The sequence below is a fragment of the Erithacus rubecula genome (assembly GCF_903797595.1).
Source record: "Erithacus rubecula genome assembly, chromosome: 2".
NCBI lineage: Eukaryota > Metazoa > Chordata > Aves > Passeriformes > Muscicapidae > Erithacus > Erithacus rubecula.
In genome coordinates, this window is record NC_136685.1 from 22,229,988 (window position 1) to 22,249,815 (window position 19,828).

Here is a 19,828-nt window from a genome sequence, read left to right on the forward strand (position 1 = left end):
TTTTTGAGTTTTAACTTGACTTTTTGACCTCAAGCATTTGAACTATCTTCAGAACATTCTGCAAACTCTACTTGTCCATCTGAGTAAGTTTAAAGATTGTCTATTGCTATGATCACATCTTATCTGAAGAAAGTATACTATAAATCAAGTTTTAGTGTTAGTGATTAAAATAATTAAGATTTCAATTCAAATTATATAATGATGGCTAATCTGAAAAACATGTATACTATGTGGCTTATGTTTTACAAAATTGCAAAAAATGCTAGTATTTAAAAAACTACCTTTAAATCTTTAACTTTGCTGCAAGCAAAAAAAAAAAAAGTTTTGTTGGGTTCTTTCTTATTTAATATTAAAGTTTATTCTGCAAATTGATAATTTCTACAATTACCTGCGACTCTCAAGGAGGTGTTAAGCAGCCAAAATGCCAATAATAAATACTGTGACTAAATGGTAGGCAAAATAGGAGGTGTCATTATTTTGGCAATTTTATACATTTAATTTAGATTTTTGTCTGTCTTGTAGCACAAATGTATGCAGCCAAAAGACTATGTTGAAAAAACTCCAGAAAATAATGTAAAGCTTCAGAGAAGACTGAACCAAATGGCTAAAGAACTAGCTTTACAAAAGACAGCAGTTATTGCTGGTAAGAACTATTTTTTACTAAGATTCAAATATTTAAAGCACTTGATGGGGTTTTGGTGTTTTTTGGTTGGGGTTTTTTTGAGTTTTTTGCATCTTGCCATGAGAAATGAAGCTGATGTGATTTTTACAGAGTTCTTTGCAGTTTTGTTGTGTTAAGGCATCTGTAATGATCTTAGATCTAAGAAAACTATTTCTTTTTTGCCAAGTTTTTTTGAAAAAAAAGAAAGCAACTTAATCTCAAACTATTACAACATTTAAGTATTAATATATAAATACAATTTCTTTGTGCAGAAACAGATGTACCAGTTTTATTATTTGAAGACAATGGTTCACTTATATACAGCCCTGTTAATAAGATAAAAGGTCAATGCAATGCAATGGAAAGAAGGATAAATGATATGAAGGAAAAAAGAGAGAATCTTTCACCTATTGGTAAGTTGAATTTTACTTACTTATGAACATGCACAAATGGCTACTGGTTTTATTGCTGACTCTTTCAAGCACTTTTCATGCTCCCACCTTTGGAATTTGTTTTAATATTTTAACTGCATGTCTGGAACACAATGGTTACAAAATAATTTTTCAATCACTAGACTTCTCAAGAGGACTAAAGTTTACCTAGATTTTCAAGCCATGATATCACTTCTTGATTAAACTTTACAGTGAGACTCTAAATCTTGTTTCCTGTTAAATTTTAATGTGGATGCCATGCATGAAAATTATTGTTATTACTCCCACTTCAACAGTTTAAAAAGGAGCCCAAAACTGATATCTATCCATGCACTGAAGAACAAGACTTAAAAAAAACCCCAACAAACTAATTAAATAAGTCTAGTTGATTTTAAAATGCATATTCTAATGAATTAAATCTAGATTGTATTTTTCAGATTTTTTTTTTTTTAGCGCTTGCATTACCATACCAAAAAAATATTAAGATCTGAGTCATTAGGTTTTGCCAGTTACTGCAAAAAATGTTGAGGGTGGAGCATCTTTTGGTGGGGCAGAATCTGTAGTATTTGAAGTTTTCAGGCATGCATGTCAGCTAGACTGTCAATTTCTAATTTCAAGAATAGTTGTGAAAGTAAAAAACAAACAGTAATGCATGGATGAAAAATTAAATTTCAGTTTATTTTAGTGAGGTTTGTATTTACTTTCTCTCCAAATTTTAAGGTAAACCTTCAAACATTGAAAGTATTTCTGCTATATCAAGGCATGAGTGCCAATTGCAAGATTTCACAGATTCTTTAGTAAAATACCTCAACAGGCCTTAGAATTATCAGTAATAATTTCTAAATAGTTTTATAACTAAATAGACATTATTGATTAGTTTCAGAAAAATGTGTTGCTGAGTTACCTAGAAAAAATTCTTACAAATATCTAATAGCTTTTTTGTATTCCTAGGTTCACAGATGATTCAAACACTGCCAAGTAGGTCAGCAGGAGACTGCCCGCTCTCTACTTGTATCTTACCTAATTCAGAAGATGTGCTGCTACCCGGTAACTAACGCAACTTAATATGCCACAGAAATTAAAAATAGTACATGGCCTTTATATCTTAGTTTGGAAAGTACAGTATACTGAAATGAGAACTGTATCTATTTTCTCTTTTATATTGAAAGTTGAATTATCTTAGTTTTTTCCTTGCTAAAGAAAGTATGTTGTACTAAGAAGTCAAGAAAAAAGGTGCATCAGTAATACCACTGGGTAAATGCTCTGCCTTAGTGCTGTATTGCTTGCCCTACTTCTTCCTCTCTACTCATACCATTCCCTATTAACAACTTTTTGTTCTGCAAGGTATCAATCTTCTCTGCTGTTAACAAAGATCATATATAGAACACAGAGTGCACACCAAAAGGTGTGATGTGGGAAGCTTAAAAGAGATCTGAAAGAGGGTAAGATCTCAAAGAACTGAAATGTCTCCCAAATTTACAGTTGGAAAACTTGAATTTGAAAGTTAGCCTAATGTGTTTTTCAGCTAAGTAGTCAAGTTTGAGGAAATAATAAGTAAAAATAAATTAGCTTTTTAAATGTTTTATGGTTTGAGATGGATTAAATTAATCTTTTACCAAGGTAAGAACCTCATAAAATTATTCTCATAAAATTAGGAGTTTGATCCTGTGTTTTGGTGTATTAGCAGGGCATAAGCAAGAAGGTTGTGAAGTTTGTTGAGCTACATCAGGGAACATTTTAATAGTATTGATTATGTCTACAATAGTTTTGTGCTTCACACCTCATGTTCTCTGTCAACCACAGGGGCAAAAAGCTCAAGTCAGATGCTGGCCTTGATCTCAGTAGAAAAGTGAAGAGAAGGGAGTCTTTAGAATTTGTAATGAGAGCCACTAGAGAAGTTTGCCTACTCTCCATTCTCCCTCAACAGTGAGCTATCCACAACCTATTTGGAGGTGTTGCATTTTATTGACATTGGCTTACTTAAGAACATGGTTGGTATCTTGCAGCCTGCAACAGCTTGTTATGTCTTTGCGCAATATTAGTGAGAAGTGATAGTTGAATACTGGAAGTAACATAGCTGTGCCAGCAAACTGTTTTCCTTTGGTAGATTAGTTAGCTTCTGATGAGGTAGAACATTCTGATTTGAGAGCTTTGCCTTGCATATCTCCCTTTAGCTTTGCAGCTGCACAATGTAATTTTACATTAAGAGCAGACTACCAATGCCATGACAGCATTCATCTCCAGTGCTCTGTGACAGTGGCCCCTGTGTTTGTGCCTAAGAGATATATGAGATTGGTTAACAACGGTTTAGAACGCTCATGAAGCCAGGTTAATTTAAGGATTGAAGTTGACTTTGTCAATTGTCATTATGAGAGACTAATCAGATAATGTGAAATTTCTCTCTATATGTTTTATTTTTCTTAGTATAGTTAGCTACACCATATGTTTAAAAAGTTTAGTAAGCAAATAACATCAAGACTGCCCCTAAAACCTACAAGAGAACTCACAGGAGTATTGCTGTGATGTTGCACTCATAATCTACTTAAACAAAAGCATCTGTTGCAATCATGTTACTGTAGAACAACAGGGTTTTAAAAAATGTATATTGGTTAATCAGAACTACTAGCTTTTTTCAGAGGAATTTATAGTGAAGAGTTATGAATAGATTCTGTGTAACACCTAACACAAATTAATTTCATAAGAATAGCTACAAGAAATAATTCTTTATCCACATTCTAATTATTTTTAATACATTGTATTGATGTATGTGATATAATAGTATGGTGTTGTATTTAATTCCATTTTAACTGCAAAATCTTAAAGGTAGTGCTAATGCTGTGGTGGCAAAAATTATATTGAGTTTCCACTGTTACTTAAGCTAATATTATCAGCATATAATTATGCTTTGTCTACAAATGCAAGAGGAATAATGAGTTCCTCTGCTACTTTATATCAAGAAAGCAGAATGGAACTTCTGGATGCTTATGACCAGGTAAGGGGATACAATAGCTAAAACTGTTGTAAGCTCTTGTCAACATAGAATGTGCTTTGTTTCTAATCTAATTTCTGTTTAGGTTTTCTTGACTTGCCATATAATATCCAGAGAACTGGCTAAATCATTGTTTTTTTCAGTTCAGGAATTCCATATATGTTTCACTAAGAAATTGATCATCTTTCTGTTTTGTTTAATACATTTATATTACCACTCTTTTTTTTTTGTTGTTTTGCAGAAGAACAAATGGAAGCCTGCTTGAACTCAAGTTGTGATTATCTTCAGAGTTCTGAAACGTTGAAGAGAGAGAGAGAAGATGTAGCAGAGCATGTCTGTGATACTTGGACTGATATCCGTGTATCCATGAGTTCATCAGTGAACTCTCCATCACATAGCAATGAGCAGAAAAGCTTAACACCAAAAGGAGGTCCCAGAAGTTTAATAAAGAAACAGATTGTACAGCACATTTCAGATGACAGATTGTCTTTTGGAAAGAAACATTTAAAGTTTCCAAAGAAAAATCAGAAAAACAAGAAGGGAAACACTACTTCAATTGCAAATGAAAGTTCTCTTCTCAAGGACTTTGGTGATTGTACTCCTTCCAAAAAAATAGTCCAGTTAAATACTATTCCTGCTTTGATTGACAGTCTCTCTAATTCACCTATGAATAGTGAAGACTTAAATGCTTGTTCACTGGATAAAAGATTCCTTGTTGACAGAAATTATTGTGCTCTTAAAGACAAGAAGAGGAAGAAACTACAAACATTACCAAGTTTGAAGCTGTCTGTCTCAGAACTGGGTGCATCAGGTTCTGTGGGGTTTTTGCAAGCACTTACTACACATAACAAGTCATACTGCACTGAAGAGGCTTCTTATGAAGACTTCTTTTCATCATCTAATTCAAAAGAAAATGAAGTACAGATACAAGTACCAAATGAATCACAGAATCCTCCTGAAGTTTGTTGCAAAGACTCTTCTACAAGCATGGACCTACATGATGTGAGTTTCTGTGAGCCATATAACACTACTGACAAAAGTAGAAAGATGTCTATTTCAGTGAATAATTTTCCAGTAAAGAAAGAAAACAATCCAGCTAAACATCCAGGCAGCATACCATTAAATGTATCAGGTGGTGAAGATGACACTGGAGAAGCTCTGGATGCTGATGATGTGAACAGGCTGCCACAGCATGCTCAAGAAAAATCCTACAGCAGCGTGAATGACTGTGCTCATACTACTGGTAAGTTAGTACATAGAGCTGGAAAATCAAAAGATATCATACTGCATTAGATATACTGATGCAACTAAATTGCAAAATGAACTGCCATTCCAAATGGAAAAATACTTCTGAAATACACCAAAAGAAGGAAATACTGTGGTACTGACTTTTTTACTGAGTAAAATGAATGAATGTACAGAATCCAAAAGAATGCCTATTTGTTTTCCCATACCTTACAAACACAAAGTCATAAGAGATAAGGAAACTGCTCACTATGCAAAACAAAAGTAATGTTGAGCCTTCTTTTCTCTTAATCTCCTAACTTTCTCTTGCTATTCAAAATCTGTTTGAGAAACCAAGGTCTTGTCATAGGTTCCCTTGTTCAAACTATTTTTACTTCACAAGTGAAAATTGTTACCAAAGTTGCAGTTAGGATCATAAAATCTCTGGTGGAAAAAATATTTGAGTTAGCAATTTTGAACTTGTGTGGTCATGAAGATGAAATAAGACCTGCAAGAGTTGCAATGTAAGCATCTTTTTTAACTATGACTTTTTAATATTAAACTGATACTAATTTTTAATTATTTTTTACTTTTTTATATTTAAGCATTTCCAAGTTGATTTAGCATAAAGAATTTTAGTATAAATGTATACTAAAATAAGGAATCTCAGGAACTTCCCTAGAAGATGCCCCTCACTTGCATTGGAATAATTTTCAGTTTTTCCTATTTTGAGCTTTGTCAAGCTTTACATGGGGTTGAGTATTTGTAACTGTAATTGTGTATTTTGGTATTTATCTTCCCTAGAAAATTCCGTAGTAGTGCATCAATTAATTATATATAACTAATTATTAACTTGAAGGACTCAACAAACTTGCTGTCAGATTTATGAAATCCAGTGGAAATGTTGAACCATGAGTGTGCCTATACGTGTGAGTAATAAGCTGCTGAACTGTCAGCTGCCATTTTGAGCTTATTACACCTGTATTTTAATTCTGGAGTGCATAATTTCTTACACAGTTTATAAAATAGTGAATGCAGGTGTATGTTATATGGGTATAAATGTACACCCATAAATGGCAGCTTTCTGCTCCAAGTGACAGATGAGCATAAATTCGAGGTGACATGTTGGATCTTGTTCTCAACAAGAAGGAGATGCTGGCAAGGCATGTGAAACTCAAGGACAGCCTTGGCTGCAGTGACCATGAAATGTTGGAGTTCAAGCTTACTACCCCTGGACTTCAGGAGAACAGACAGGCTTCACCAGGGATATGCTTGGTAGAATACCGTGAGAAGTGGTACCCAAGGAATGATATTCAAGGATTGTGTCCTCTAGACTGAAAAACAACACATCTCTACAAAGAGGAAATCATGGAAGAATGCCATGAGGCCTGCATGGATGAACATGGAGCTCCTGGACAATCTTAAACACAAACAGGTAGTTTTCAAAGAGCAGAAGCAGGGAGAGGTGTCCTAGGAGGAGCACAGAGAAATTGAACAACCATGGATCTGATTAGAAAGGCTAAAGCACTACCAGAAGTAAATTTGGCCAAGAATATGAAGGGTAACATATAAAAGCTTCTTTAGGTGCATTAGCCATAAAAGAAAGACTAGGGAAAGTATGGGTCCTCTAAGGAATGGTAGAACTCGTTGCCCAGGATGTGAAGGCTGATACATTCACCATGGTTCTTTGACCCAGGCTTCACCAGCAAGTGCTTCAGCCATACCATCCACATTGCAACAGGTGAAAGCAGAGATTGGAGGCATAAAGAGCTGCCTGCTATAGGAGAAATCCAGGTTTGAGTCCTCTAGCTCTGAAGCACAAGAAAGTTGACCTGTTGGAACAAGCCCAGAGCAGGCCACAAAGATGATGAAAGGACTGGAGCACCTCTCCTATGAAGACTGGCTGAGAAAGTTGGGGATGCTCAGCCTGGAGAAGGCTCTGAAGAGACCTAAGAGCAGCCTTCCAGTACCTAAGGGAGACTTACAAGAAAGCTGCAGAGACAGTTTTCATGGAGGCATACAGTAATGGGACAACAGGAAACAGTCTTAAAATGAAAATTAGTAGGTTTACGTTAGATATTAGGAAAAATTCTTTACTCTGAATGTGCTGAGGCACTGAAACAGGTAGCCCAGAGAAGTTGTGGGTCCCTCATCCCTGGCAGTGTTCAAGGTGAGGTTGGATGGAGCCCTGAGTAACCTGGTCTAGTGGAAGGTATCTTGCCTATTGCAAAGGAGTTGGAACTAGATCTTTAAGGTCCATTCCAACTCAAATCATTCAATGATTGTATGTAATATATGAACCCACTGTATATGTTTTTTTGCCATGTGTCAATGTACTAGAAGATGATCCTTAACTTGTATAAGTTCTAATGTCAAAGAGTCTGGTTTTCATTATACAGTCATGGAAACAAAAAGGGAAGGAGAAAAAAAATCACAGAATATTCTGAATGGAAGGAAACACCCACAAGGATCAGTGAAGTCCAGCTCCTGGCCCTGCACAGGATAGCCCCAAGAATCACACCATGTGCCTGAGAGTATTGTCCAAATGCTTCTTGGACTCTATCAGGCTTATTTACTATGTTTAAACTTAGTTATTACCATTAATTTTAGATTTAATTATATAATTTAAATTCTAGCAACTAAATTATGGTCACTCTTCTAGCATGGCATATTTCTTGCTGGACAATGTGTTTAAAATAATAGATTTTAGATGACCAAAAAAAAAGAATAGGATTCAGCAAACATAAATTATCCAATGTTTATACTTTTCATCCTTTTTGTTAGGAGTGTGTAAGTCTCAAATTGTGTTTATATTGATTTTAATAGTATTTGTGATGGCCATTTTCCCAAGTATGGTATATTCAGATTCATGCATCTTTTGTGTAGCCAAGTAGGGCCCCAAGTTTGACAGCTTGAATGAACTCACTGAAACATGGAAGGAATCAATGATGTAAGAGAAGTTGTGTTTTCCCTAACAATGCAAGTTTTGTGGGAGAAAATGAAAACATTGTATTACACTTAGTCCTATGATGGAATAATTGATTTTTAATAATTATGGGTAAAGTGTTTCATTTTTTCAATTAAATGTAAGTTGTTTCTTGTCCCTATTAGTAAATAAATATTAAATTGGGGGACTTTTTCTGTATATTGTACATTATTTGAAAACTGGTAAATCCAGTATATTTTTAAAGACTAATGAATTCTTTTCATTCATCATATATATGGTGAAAAAAATAGCCATGTAAAATGTTATATCTGTAAATGTTTAAAATATCAAACATTTTTCTTGCTTTTTTTTATCGTGATTTTATGTCAGTGGCACTTTTACCCAATATGTTTGATGAGAAGAAGACTTGATAAGCTTTCTTTCCATAGACTACTTGGAACATTTCATTTTAAAGTAGAAGTGTAATATGCAGGCTAATCTGAAACCAAATTTTCAGGGCTTAACACTTATGTGGTAGCAAGCTTCAGGTTCCTTTGTAGGGCACATTCAAGGCTGCCCAGTTGTACTGCTGAAATAAATACTGCCACTTATTTTCATCTTACCCCAGGTCATGTGACTCTTCATCTGGAAGCTACAACAATAAATAATAATGGACCAGGAATGCAAGAGTATACTCTCTGAAGTTTTTATCATGCTAAAATAATTTAGAAATTTGAACTCAGCATTACTTCTAGTCTTAAAAATAAACTTAAGGCTTATCTGAATTTTATATATTTATGGTAATGTGGAAGGAAAATATTGTCTTAATTGACCAAAGGACTTAAACTAAGACCCATTGTACTGTAATCAATGTAGTTCAGTGTTAAGCTGGAAAATGTGGAATATCATTCTGTTATTTGATGCAAACCAAAAAATCATTGTATTTAATTGAGATTAATGAGTTTTACCTGAGTTTCTAAGTCCTATGGGGCTTAATGCTGCAAAAATACTGTTTATTTCTTTAAAAGCACACGTGAAAATTTCCTTCAATTGGATGTGCCTTTTGATATTTTTCAGCTTTAAAAGAAGATAGGCTCAATAAAAATATTTTATAATGTCTTCTATTGACATTTTATTATGTCCTTTTAAAAAACTGATTAGGCACGAAGAAGAAAACTGTTTCTTCCTTGAGTCTTTGTTTTACTTATCTTCACAAAAAGTTGAATTGTAGCTAATTATTAAAACAAAAAGGGACAAGTATTTCTGAGTAAAGGAACAGGTTGAGGATTTATTTGATGTAATCAGATTTGCCAAAGCCTGATGACATTTGTCCTAGAACACATAACAAACTACATAAATTTTTATAAACTGTTAACAGGCTCTCTCTGTGGATCTGGCGGGGGGGCACAAACGTTTTCAAAAGACTTGAAGAAATTATGTTCTGTATAATAAAAACTTGGTGTTTGCCCATGTTTCAGTAATATCTACAGTAATAATAACAACACAAGGTATTAAATATTCTCTGCATGTGTACCTGAAGGATTACTAATGATGACAGATTCAGACTTAATTCCTTCATAGCTGGGGTAAATACTTCTATGGATAAGTACAAAATAGTAGATACAACATAGCTTAATTTAAGTGACACTTCATAACAATATTTTTAAAGTAGAGAACTATGCAACAGAAAAAAAATTATTAGACATGGTTTATTTGATTGAGCAGAGCTATCTTGTTTTGTTTAATCATTGCTTTGCAATTCAATGGAAATATCAAATTAATTTTGAAGATAATATTCTGGTTCAAAACTTCTCATTGGTGTTAAAATTGTCATGAATGAGTAGAAGCTTAAATTGCAAAGTAAAATCACTCTAATTTAGGCCAATGCTTCAGAGGGCTCTGTTGGCAACAAAGTCAACAATCATTGAGCAGTGTTTTGGAAGAGCTTTTAGGGGATCTAATGGACCACAGGAGTTACCTGCATATATGAACTTGGTTTAGTGAGAACTAACACTAGATGCAATTGCTTCAAAAAGTTCTGTCAACTTTAAAGTCCTCTAGGAAAAGCTACTAAAGATGAAAACTCATCATTTGTGCCTGAGTGACTGCTTTAAAAAGAAGTAATCAGGAAACAACAGAAAATAGTGAAGTTTGAGACCTATAGGATGGAAAAGATGGAAAAGTGCTTGGGAAGTGCTGATAGACAGGAACCGAATAGCAAGAAATAGCCTTTGTAAATGTAGTGCCTAAGATCTGTGAGTTGATAATCAGAGATAAGGGACATTATCCCCTCTGCCTGGTTTCCTGTAAATAGGAAGCACCCACAGGAGTGAACCCTAACTGGAAAGAAGTCCAAGAATACAGGTTTTAAGACTTTAAGCCCAAGTGGGACAAGTGTTGTGGAGCATGAGCATTCAGGCCAAGAATAGTAAAAAGAATATTACACCACTTTTCACTGTTAACCCCCAACCCAACTACCTCAAAAAACCTGAAATAACCTAATGGAAATTAACATTTCATTAACATTAAAGAACCTGGGCAAAGCAGTGGAGTATATGATTGCCTTACATCTTATGCAGTCATGTAATTCAGTTTTTTTAAGATTTGAAATACATCTTTAAAAGTTCTGGTTTTTATGGAAAAAGAGGTAATTTTTTTTCTTTATTGTGTGGCAAGAAAAATCTACTTGCCATGAATTTTCCTCAGGGGCTTAAAATTATGGGCCTCAGTGCAATACTGAATAAAATTAACATAGCTATTAATTATCTCTATTACATGAAACTGTATACCTAAATATTGAATCTACATCAACAAATGTACCTGAAAACCAGGTTTACAATTATTACACAGAAATTACTGCAATAAATTTCAACTAGTTTAAATATTGTAATTTTAAAATTAGTAATCATAATGAATTGCAATTTGATGTTCTGTCACCTCAAGGATTAAGAGTTTAAGTAACTGACAGAGGAAAAACAAATTATTCTTAGTTATATATGCATACTAAATGGGGATAGTACCCTTTAGTACTTTCCAAAACTAATCATAGAAACTTAGTTATCAGGAGTTAAATTTAGGCCACTTTAATCACTAATTAAACTTTCTTTAGCTGATCTCATCCATTCATTTGAAATGAAAAATGAACAAATGCTCTAAAGTAGACTTTATTGAATGACATTTGGGAAAAATTCACTAAATTTAGAATAATTAAAGCTTAATTGTTTAAAAGATCAACATTTTTCATCTTAGGCAGGCAAGCTAATTTCTCAAATGATTCAGAAGTTTATTGTTTAGTTCTTAAGAAAGTCATCCTGACAGAGTTTAATAATTAAATACGTATTAATTCATAATATACATAATGAAAAATACTGCTTTTTGACAGAGTGCATTCTTATGGATGATGCCTTTTCATATATAGTAGACCTGATAGGCCTTTATGTGCACAGAATCCTTGCCTGCTCACAGTTTGCTAGATTTGCATGCAAAGTGTTTGAAAACAAGTTGCAGACCTTCATGACATTTCAGATAAACAAAGTGTGTACCAAAAGCATTGGAGTGTCAATAAGAAGAAGAAAATCTAGCCACTGAAGCTTCATACCCAAATATATCTATGCAGAGAAATTGCACATTTTATAATAAATAGAAAGCAATTTAGCAGATTATCTACTTGCAGTTACTGTATGATTTTCAAAATGTAGGAAAATGGAAGTTTTACAAGTGTTTTATATATAAGAACAGATACTCAAAGATGAAGTTAGGTGTTTGAGTGTCATTCCTTTTCTCTAACTGAAATACAGTGAAAAAATAACTGGTACAAATTATTAAGAAGCATCTTAAGGGTGTGTAGTGCTGTGCTATGATAAAATAATAGGCTGCAGTTTCATTTCATAAGATTGCAATTTTTCATTTTAAGTTTCTAAATTTGGTTTCTAGGTGGTGAGAATGAAGTTGCAGAGTGTCATGTTACTGATGTCTCTTGCAAAATTTTTATCGAATGAAAGAATAAGCCCACTGGGGGCTTAATAAAAGCTGGAAGACTCCAAAAGGTCAGTTAACTGGACATTTGTAAAGGTCTTTCATGGAGGATCATTGAGTGCCTTTGTATTTACAAAAATTAAAATAAACTGTTTGCTGTATGAATTTTAAAACTTTCCTGGATCTCACTTTTCTTGAAATATTATGCTTATGATCTTGGTGTATAGCCATAAATCTGAGCTCTCTGGTAACTTGTGGTGGCTGAATCCTTGCCAAGCTGATGTCATAAAGGAGGTTGGCAAGTCGGCTCAAACTGAAAAAGGCTGAAAAGCCACTGAAGTTACCTGAAAAGATGCCTGCCCCTTTTGGAGGAGTTACTAAATGCAGCAGTTTTTAAAATTTGTTTGATACTGGATCATTGCAAGTGGAGGTTTCTGCAGAATAAAGATTTATGCAAGATTTTCTTTTAGGTTCTGGTAAAAATAAATTTCTTAATTTAGTATTTGAGTTCAATTTGACTGTAAAAAAGGAAGAGAGGATTGAGTCAGCACTGAATCTTTTTCAAGTGTTTTTCTGTTGTAGAAGTCTTCTAAGTAAATATAAAACAGATCAGGAAAATAAATATTAGTTATTCTAATCAGTAAGTAGCAAGTCACAATTGAAATGAGTTCTTTTGAGAGTGGAAAGTCCTAAAGCACTAAAAGATGTCTGATGTTGTTAACTATTTGAAATAAGTTATGTGTTTCATTGGTAGGTACTGGTGGAGTTCCAAAGAGACTGATCACAGATTTTGAAACTTTTTTATGTATAGGTTTTGTGCAGGTGCAATTACTAAGCTGTTCAACATTTTCCTGAAGATAGGATGTTAATCTTCATGGACCAGTGATCTCTGGATTAAAATGATTATTTGACTTGTCTGTATCTTACTGCTTTTTTACTTTTTAAAAAAAAATTATTCCCTTTATTTTCCTAGATATATTATGTATAAAATTAATAAGTAGAATGTATGAACCACTCATTATGCATGTCCTATGCATGTCTTAAATGCTTTTGCATTTAAGATAGTGTACTCATTAGGCTAAAGTATCTCTCCAGAATAGTTTCATTTCCTGGCACAGAAATCTGACTAAAGGTGCTGTATGTAAATTCACAAGGGGTGCTTGGAGATCTGTCAGGTTTGTTGGTACTGATTCCTTCTCCAGTGAAATTACACAGTAAGAACATTATACATCATTGCTAATTTTGACTCATTTCTCTTAAGATCATAACATAACGATTATATACACCAAAAAGAAACAAAATAACTGTGTGAATTTTATTTTTTTATTGTTCCCCTTTTTCACATATGACCTTGCACTCAGGGGTATCTTTAAATGGTTCTACACAGTGTCTGTTTGCAAAGCATGCTCTGTGAGGTGTTTAACAGTAGCAAAGCTAAGTAGATGTGAGAGAAAATTCCTAATCAGTGTTTTGAGATTACTTCCTTTATCCACCCATTTCATCTTAGTAATAATACCATTTCACTCAAATATCAATAAAATAGCAGTGCATCATTTCATTCGTGTTATGGATGCTTTTAAAAACTTATTTTAAGGGTTTTCATTGTTGGCTTGACTGTGCAGATTCATATGGAGACAATTTTGGGGAAGGAAAGGGATTTGACTGAAAAGTGAAAAAAAATTCACAAAAGGTGCTGTGTGATTAACCAGGTGCTATGTCTGACAATGAAACTGATACACTGAAAAATTTAAATTTAAAGAGAATATTGTTTTAAACAAAATCAGACTATGTAAATTTTTGTAAATAACTATGTTGCTAAACCTCTCTCGTAGCAATAAAAATATGTTCTTGAAGCCTTATAAAAGCAACATTATACACCATTTTTATTTAATACTCTTTTCCAGTGGCTACAGCTTAAACATTGCAACTTTTTACTAAATTTTGACAATGTAAAAGTTAGGTTAGAAAATGCTGGTTAGTTTCCGTTGCCTAAAGGAGAAAGTGAGAGAGAAATGGTGCAGGTATTTTAAAAAATATTATATTAAATCATAGTATTATGAAGAATTTCCTAACATTTATTTAAATCTTAAAAGAAATTCTAAGCTAAAAATACAATTGCAAAAGAAATGCCATTTCCTAGATGTACAAACATTTTCATAAATGTGACTATGTGTCTCTTCGGACAGATCATGTTGCTGGGAATCTGTTTAAGTGTTATCTGTGAAATTCATTATTTTGCTTCCCAAAATAAGAGACAGCTATGTAAATTGCAGTTATCTTCTTTATAGAATAAAAGTTTTAAATCTAATGCTTCCTTAAAAATATTTTAGATTCTTACTGAATATAATTCCCAGATAATTAGCGTACTTTAGTTACAACTCATTCACTGCAGTGTATGCTACAGGGAACATTACAATTCTCACTCATTTAATACATTGAATGCATGTCAGAAGGCCATTCACTATGTGATGGTAAATTTTTAAAAAGCCATGGTAAAATATCTTTAGGAAACCTGACTAAATGTTAGCGTTATTTATTTCTATGGTTTTTTTTCAATTTTTAATTTGTAGTTTCTTTGACAGAAGTCAAGCCATAAGTTCTGTATTTCTCTGCTGTGCTATTGTGTTATGCTTTTATTTTCTTCAAAACCTCATGCAGGGTGAGTTTCTTATATTTTGTTTTAGCTGAAGTCAAAACTAAGTATGACTTGTTCAGATATTTGTATATCACATTTTAGATTAAAACACTAATCGTTTCTTTTTCTATACTCTTTATATAGGCATGCTTATTGTACTGTTAACATGGAAGATGTCTAATCAGATATATTTAAAATTATACTGTCAACAACAAAAGCCATGAAGACAGAACAGTTTATAATGGCAGCTGCATGCATGTTGGGGAAAGATAAGTAAGATTTTCAGGAATCTTCAATGGCTTCAGAAAAAAAGATTTTTGAATTTAGAGCAACATCACCACCACCCCAAAGCCAGGTCTTTCGGTGTGTTCAAAGGCAGTGCATACAGAAAAATTTATGAAATTGAGTCTTAGTTTTGAGACAGAGTTGGTAAGGATAAACACTGTCAATTATTGCTTATGAATGTCAGCAGGTGGCTTTCCTGATCTACAAATCTGAGTTGATGATACTGGATTGCAGGGATAAGATAAGCCCTTTATGCATTGTGATGTGTTTCTCAATATTTCTATGAAATTGGATACATAGTTCTTTGTTTCTTTGCATGGGGATGACAAAGTGAAATAGCTAAAATTAAACTTAAAGCCAAAAATATATTCAAACAGTACTGGTATGTATTTACAGTAGTGGTGAACTGTTGAGTGCTCATTTCATTGCTTATTGTCACAAAAGCATTTACATTTATCACAGCACCTGTTGCATGTCACAAATTAAATATTTTATACTTTTAAAAAATAAGAGACTCATTATTATTAACCAGTTAACTGCCATTTCTATCCAAATAAGTTGGTTTTATAATTTTCGAGAAATATGAGAGGTGATGGATGTCTTTTAAAACATCTAGGAGTCTCACATCACTAGAAATGCAATTGGAATAAATCGTAAAGTTAAACAAAAAACCTTTAAAATACTGTTTTCTGAGTGAAAAGAAGACATCCTTTAACCATGTGAAAAAAAACAGTTAAGTGTCATGAAGGATTATTAAAAACATATTTTTACAAAGAAGAAGTATGGACTTAACTGAAATTGCTTCAGTTTTCTTTTTAAATAGATTCATCTTGGCTTGTATTTCTGTAGCTCTTGGATTTGGGTGAAGGTACATCAGTACTGAACTTAAGATATTTTTTGAGAGATTTTTACAAGCAATCTAAGTTCATGCTGTGGAACAAATAGTGTGAGCAGGCCATTATTAGATCGTGTTATCACAATCCTTTTTTAAATTGCATTATTCATGGCAAACCAAATTTTAATATCCTGAAAAATCTGTAGCTATAAAACATGAAGCATCTTGCCAGACATTCAGGAAAGTAACTTTATGGCTATATTTCATATGTGCATACATCGACTTGTCTTAGATTGTATTGGTTTAAGGGACAACATCATTTTATGTTTTCCTTCCAGTTTTGATTTACAGTTGCTTTGAATAGGTACATATTTTAAATATTTATATTTTAAATGCTATTGACTTCAAGAGGCAAATGAATAGGACAGTGAATTAGACAAGGTGGAAGCATGCAAGCTCCATTACAGTTAACAAAAGACTGGAACTACCTTTATGGTTTGGGGAAAATGCTTGATGTAATAGGGGTGGTCAGAGGTTAGGAGCTTGAAGGATGCCTATGAATCCCATGGTTTGGGACAGTTTTAAAAATACTTCTATATGGTTAATCCACGACTATTTTCACTCAAACTTTGCAAGGCAATTCTGGTTATGGATTTTTTCCAGCTAGTGAATTTGTCCCTCACACTTCTCCCACATGAAGTGGAGGGCTTAAAGACAGAAGCCATACCCTAGGCATCTGCTGCTGTACCTTACATTGCATGCTTTGGCCCATATCCTAATGTCAGCAGCTTTGCTATCAGCCCTTAGGGATGTTGCCATTCTTGACAGGATTATCTCCTGTAGAGATGAACCTAATGGGTTGATTTATGACCTTGGGTCCCTAGAAATCATTCTCTTTATGACAGGTTTCATATTAGCTATTTGGGACTACCTACTGAAGTGCTGTGGTCTATTTCTTGATTTTTAAAAAAGTGTATTTTAAAATCAGTACCTTTCTAGGGCAAAAGGCATATGCTCCTCTCAGCTCAAGCTGTTTCCTGTTGTTTCAGGGACACTTGCAGCTGGTGTTCATACTCTTGTATGTGTTGCTTTTTGGAACACTGGAAACATGCTGTGACAGTGAAACCTGAGGTGGATGGCTGTAGCTAATCATCTTAGCAGCCAGGATAGTAAAGATCCAGGAACTGAATTTGCCCAAGTTTTTATATAAAACTGTCACTAAATTTCTGTTCATTCAACAAATTAACATATTGGTTATTTTTGGAACCTTCTTCTTTTAGAAGACATAGGAGGAGACTAAGGAGGTGGAGAGTTTTGATTTTTTTGGGTTAGGGTTTGTTTGTTTTCATAGAATTAAGGGTGAAAATCCCCACTTCACTGTTGTTTGGGTTTTTTTTTCCCAGAAGAAGGGAAGGTTTGGTGACTTTTGATTAAGAGACTATGTGGCTTCATGTAAATTGAGAACATATATTTTATTACTATTTTTAGGCAAGTAGGAAATTGCTCAAAGTCTGTCTATAGTGAATGATAGATAAGCACCAAGAGTAACATCCTGGAATCTCAAGTTATTTGAAGTACATCTATGCCATCTCCATCATTTTAAATAAAAGTCTGTGGCACTCTTGGATTTAATGGTGGAAGGAAGGCTTAGGTGCAAAGAGCAAATGCAGCTTTCTGGCTCAGAGTATGAGGGGAACAGTACAGAAACAGCATGCAAGAAGTCAGATCATAGAGTCCATGCTTGAAGCATACCTCACTGCTGCACATATGTATGTACACTGTTCTTTTCCAGTTTTGAGATGACTGTGTTCACAACCGTCATGCCAGAAAACCACATCATCCACTGGACTGCAGCTGGCTTGGCAGAGATTAACTGCAAAACTGAAACTGTTTTCCCTCTTGGAATTACAAACTATCAGAGGAAAAGCAACTGCTGCTTAGATCCTGTTTTTTATTTGGGTTTGGGTTTTGGGGGGTTTCTGTTTGTTTGTTTGTTTGTTTGTCTTTTTTTTTTTTTTTTTTTTTTTGTTTTCTTTTAATTTAGCTTTTGGAAAAATGAACACCCTACATAAACCTGTTGGTATCTGGCATGACTCTACAGGCTGGACATCATTTGGCTAACAGGTCTCCTTTTTAAATTATAGTCTTGCAGTTCTTGAAAATTGTTGAAAATCAGTCTGAATAAAAGACATCTTAAACTCCTTTTCATCAGCATTTGATGTGTCTTCATTAAAGATTTTTTTAATAATTTGACAAATATCTCCATCCTTTTCTTCATTGAAATTACACATTTGATAGATTATTGGTATGATCTTTGCAGAATTGAATTATGAGCTTGCAAACAAGTCTCTGTGAAATATAAATACGCAGTCAGTCAAATAGGAAAAAATCTTGCAACACAATACATATGCACTACAAAAGTCTTTTGTGTTTCAAATATTTGTCTGCAAGTATGATTAATTCATACTCCTTCAAGATACTAAAAAAATTTGGGTGGGTTTTTTAAAAAATATTATTCTCTCCCTTCTGAATATGGCTGTTTATTGCAGTTTAAAGCATGTAGTAAATATTGTTCAGTTGTTTACCATATGATCTAGAAGACTGTAAAGCTTTATGTCATGTTGTTGATTGTCATCGAGTGGGTTAAAATCTTGTCAGAAAAGTATTTACTGAAGTTTATAATCTTGTATCTTAAAGCTAACATAAATCCTGGCTTGAGTATTCTAGGCTGCAAACATCTTCACCTCAAATCCCACTCATTGTTGCATTGTTGGCAGCCTCCAGAAGATTGCAACTGTCCAAAATAACCTCATACTGCTAACAATTGTGCAAACACACCATGTAACAGTTGGGGTGAAGCAAAACGGTTCTTTCCCTCTTAAAATTGTTCCATACCTACAGCCTGCACAATGGAAATCTGTGCCTTTGTTCTTCTACCCAATGACCCATTGTGAGTAGAGTTAATGAGCCACTGGTGTCTCAATTAAGTAGCAGAGGCAAACATTCATTTCTAATGAGCCTTCCATGAAGGGTGGAAACCACAGTGACCAAAAATTGAATGCTGATGAGATCTTAAATATCAAGCAATTAATTTCACTGAAGCTACTCTACTGTTGCTCACTACCCTTGTAGCTTCTTTTTTTTATCTCCAAGTAAGGCATGCAGTATCTCACCTGAAGCTTTATAAAGGGCTTTAAATTGTTCATAAGTCAGCTGTCTGGGGGCATTGTTCTCTTCATTGGATCATTATGTAAGCATAATCAATTTTTCTATTTGAACAGATTAAACAGATTCATTCCATGTCATATTTAAATTTTTGTTGGAATTATTTGTAGAAGGATACAGATTAGTTTTCTTAATCTTGGTGTAGCTGGAGTTAGGGAGAAGTTCAAATAACCTAAAATTTCCACAGAAAAAGTTAACTGTGCATGACTTTTTAGATCATTTGAGAAGGTGAGTACACATTGGAAATTATGTGGTGCTGATGACAGAATTGATTTGTGCCTTAGTGTTGTCTTTTAAATGTTTCTGCTTGTCTATACAAGTTTTCTCTGTAACATAGTTTTGCCCTGTGATAGTTCTGCTTCCTCTTTTTCCTGTCTTGAGACTTTTTTGGGGTGAACAAGTACTCTTCCTTCACCTGAGCTGTCGTCTTAGAATCTAATTATGTTAGAGTCTAAACTATATAGTAGCTTTCTCCTCTCCTTAGCATTCCACTTCTTGAGGTTCACTTCTGTCTCTTACTGGTACTAGAAAAAGTTTCTTCACCCAGAGCATTGTCAGGTACTGGAACAGGGTCCCCAAGGCAGTGGTCACAGCACCAAGCCTGACAGAGTTCAAGAAGTATTTGAACACTCGGGCACATGG

General features: G+C 34.0%; 1 protein-coding gene across 1 annotated transcript in view; it reads left to right on the top strand.

Annotated features, from left to right (window-relative positions):
- The window catches only part of MCPH1 (microcephalin 1), a gene marked incomplete at its 3' end in the record, with an annotated part of 122,651 nt that overhangs the window by 9,375 nt on the left and 93,448 nt on the right, over window positions 1-19,828 (top strand). The window contains 6 exon segments of the mRNA XM_079298395.1: window positions 523-643; window positions 934-1,074; window positions 2,044-2,139; window positions 4,323-5,324; window positions 12,165-12,226; window positions 12,230-12,277. Coding sequence (XP_079154521.1) covers window positions 523-643; window positions 934-1,074; window positions 2,044-2,139; window positions 4,323-5,324; window positions 12,165-12,226; window positions 12,230-12,277 — 1,470 coding nt within the window.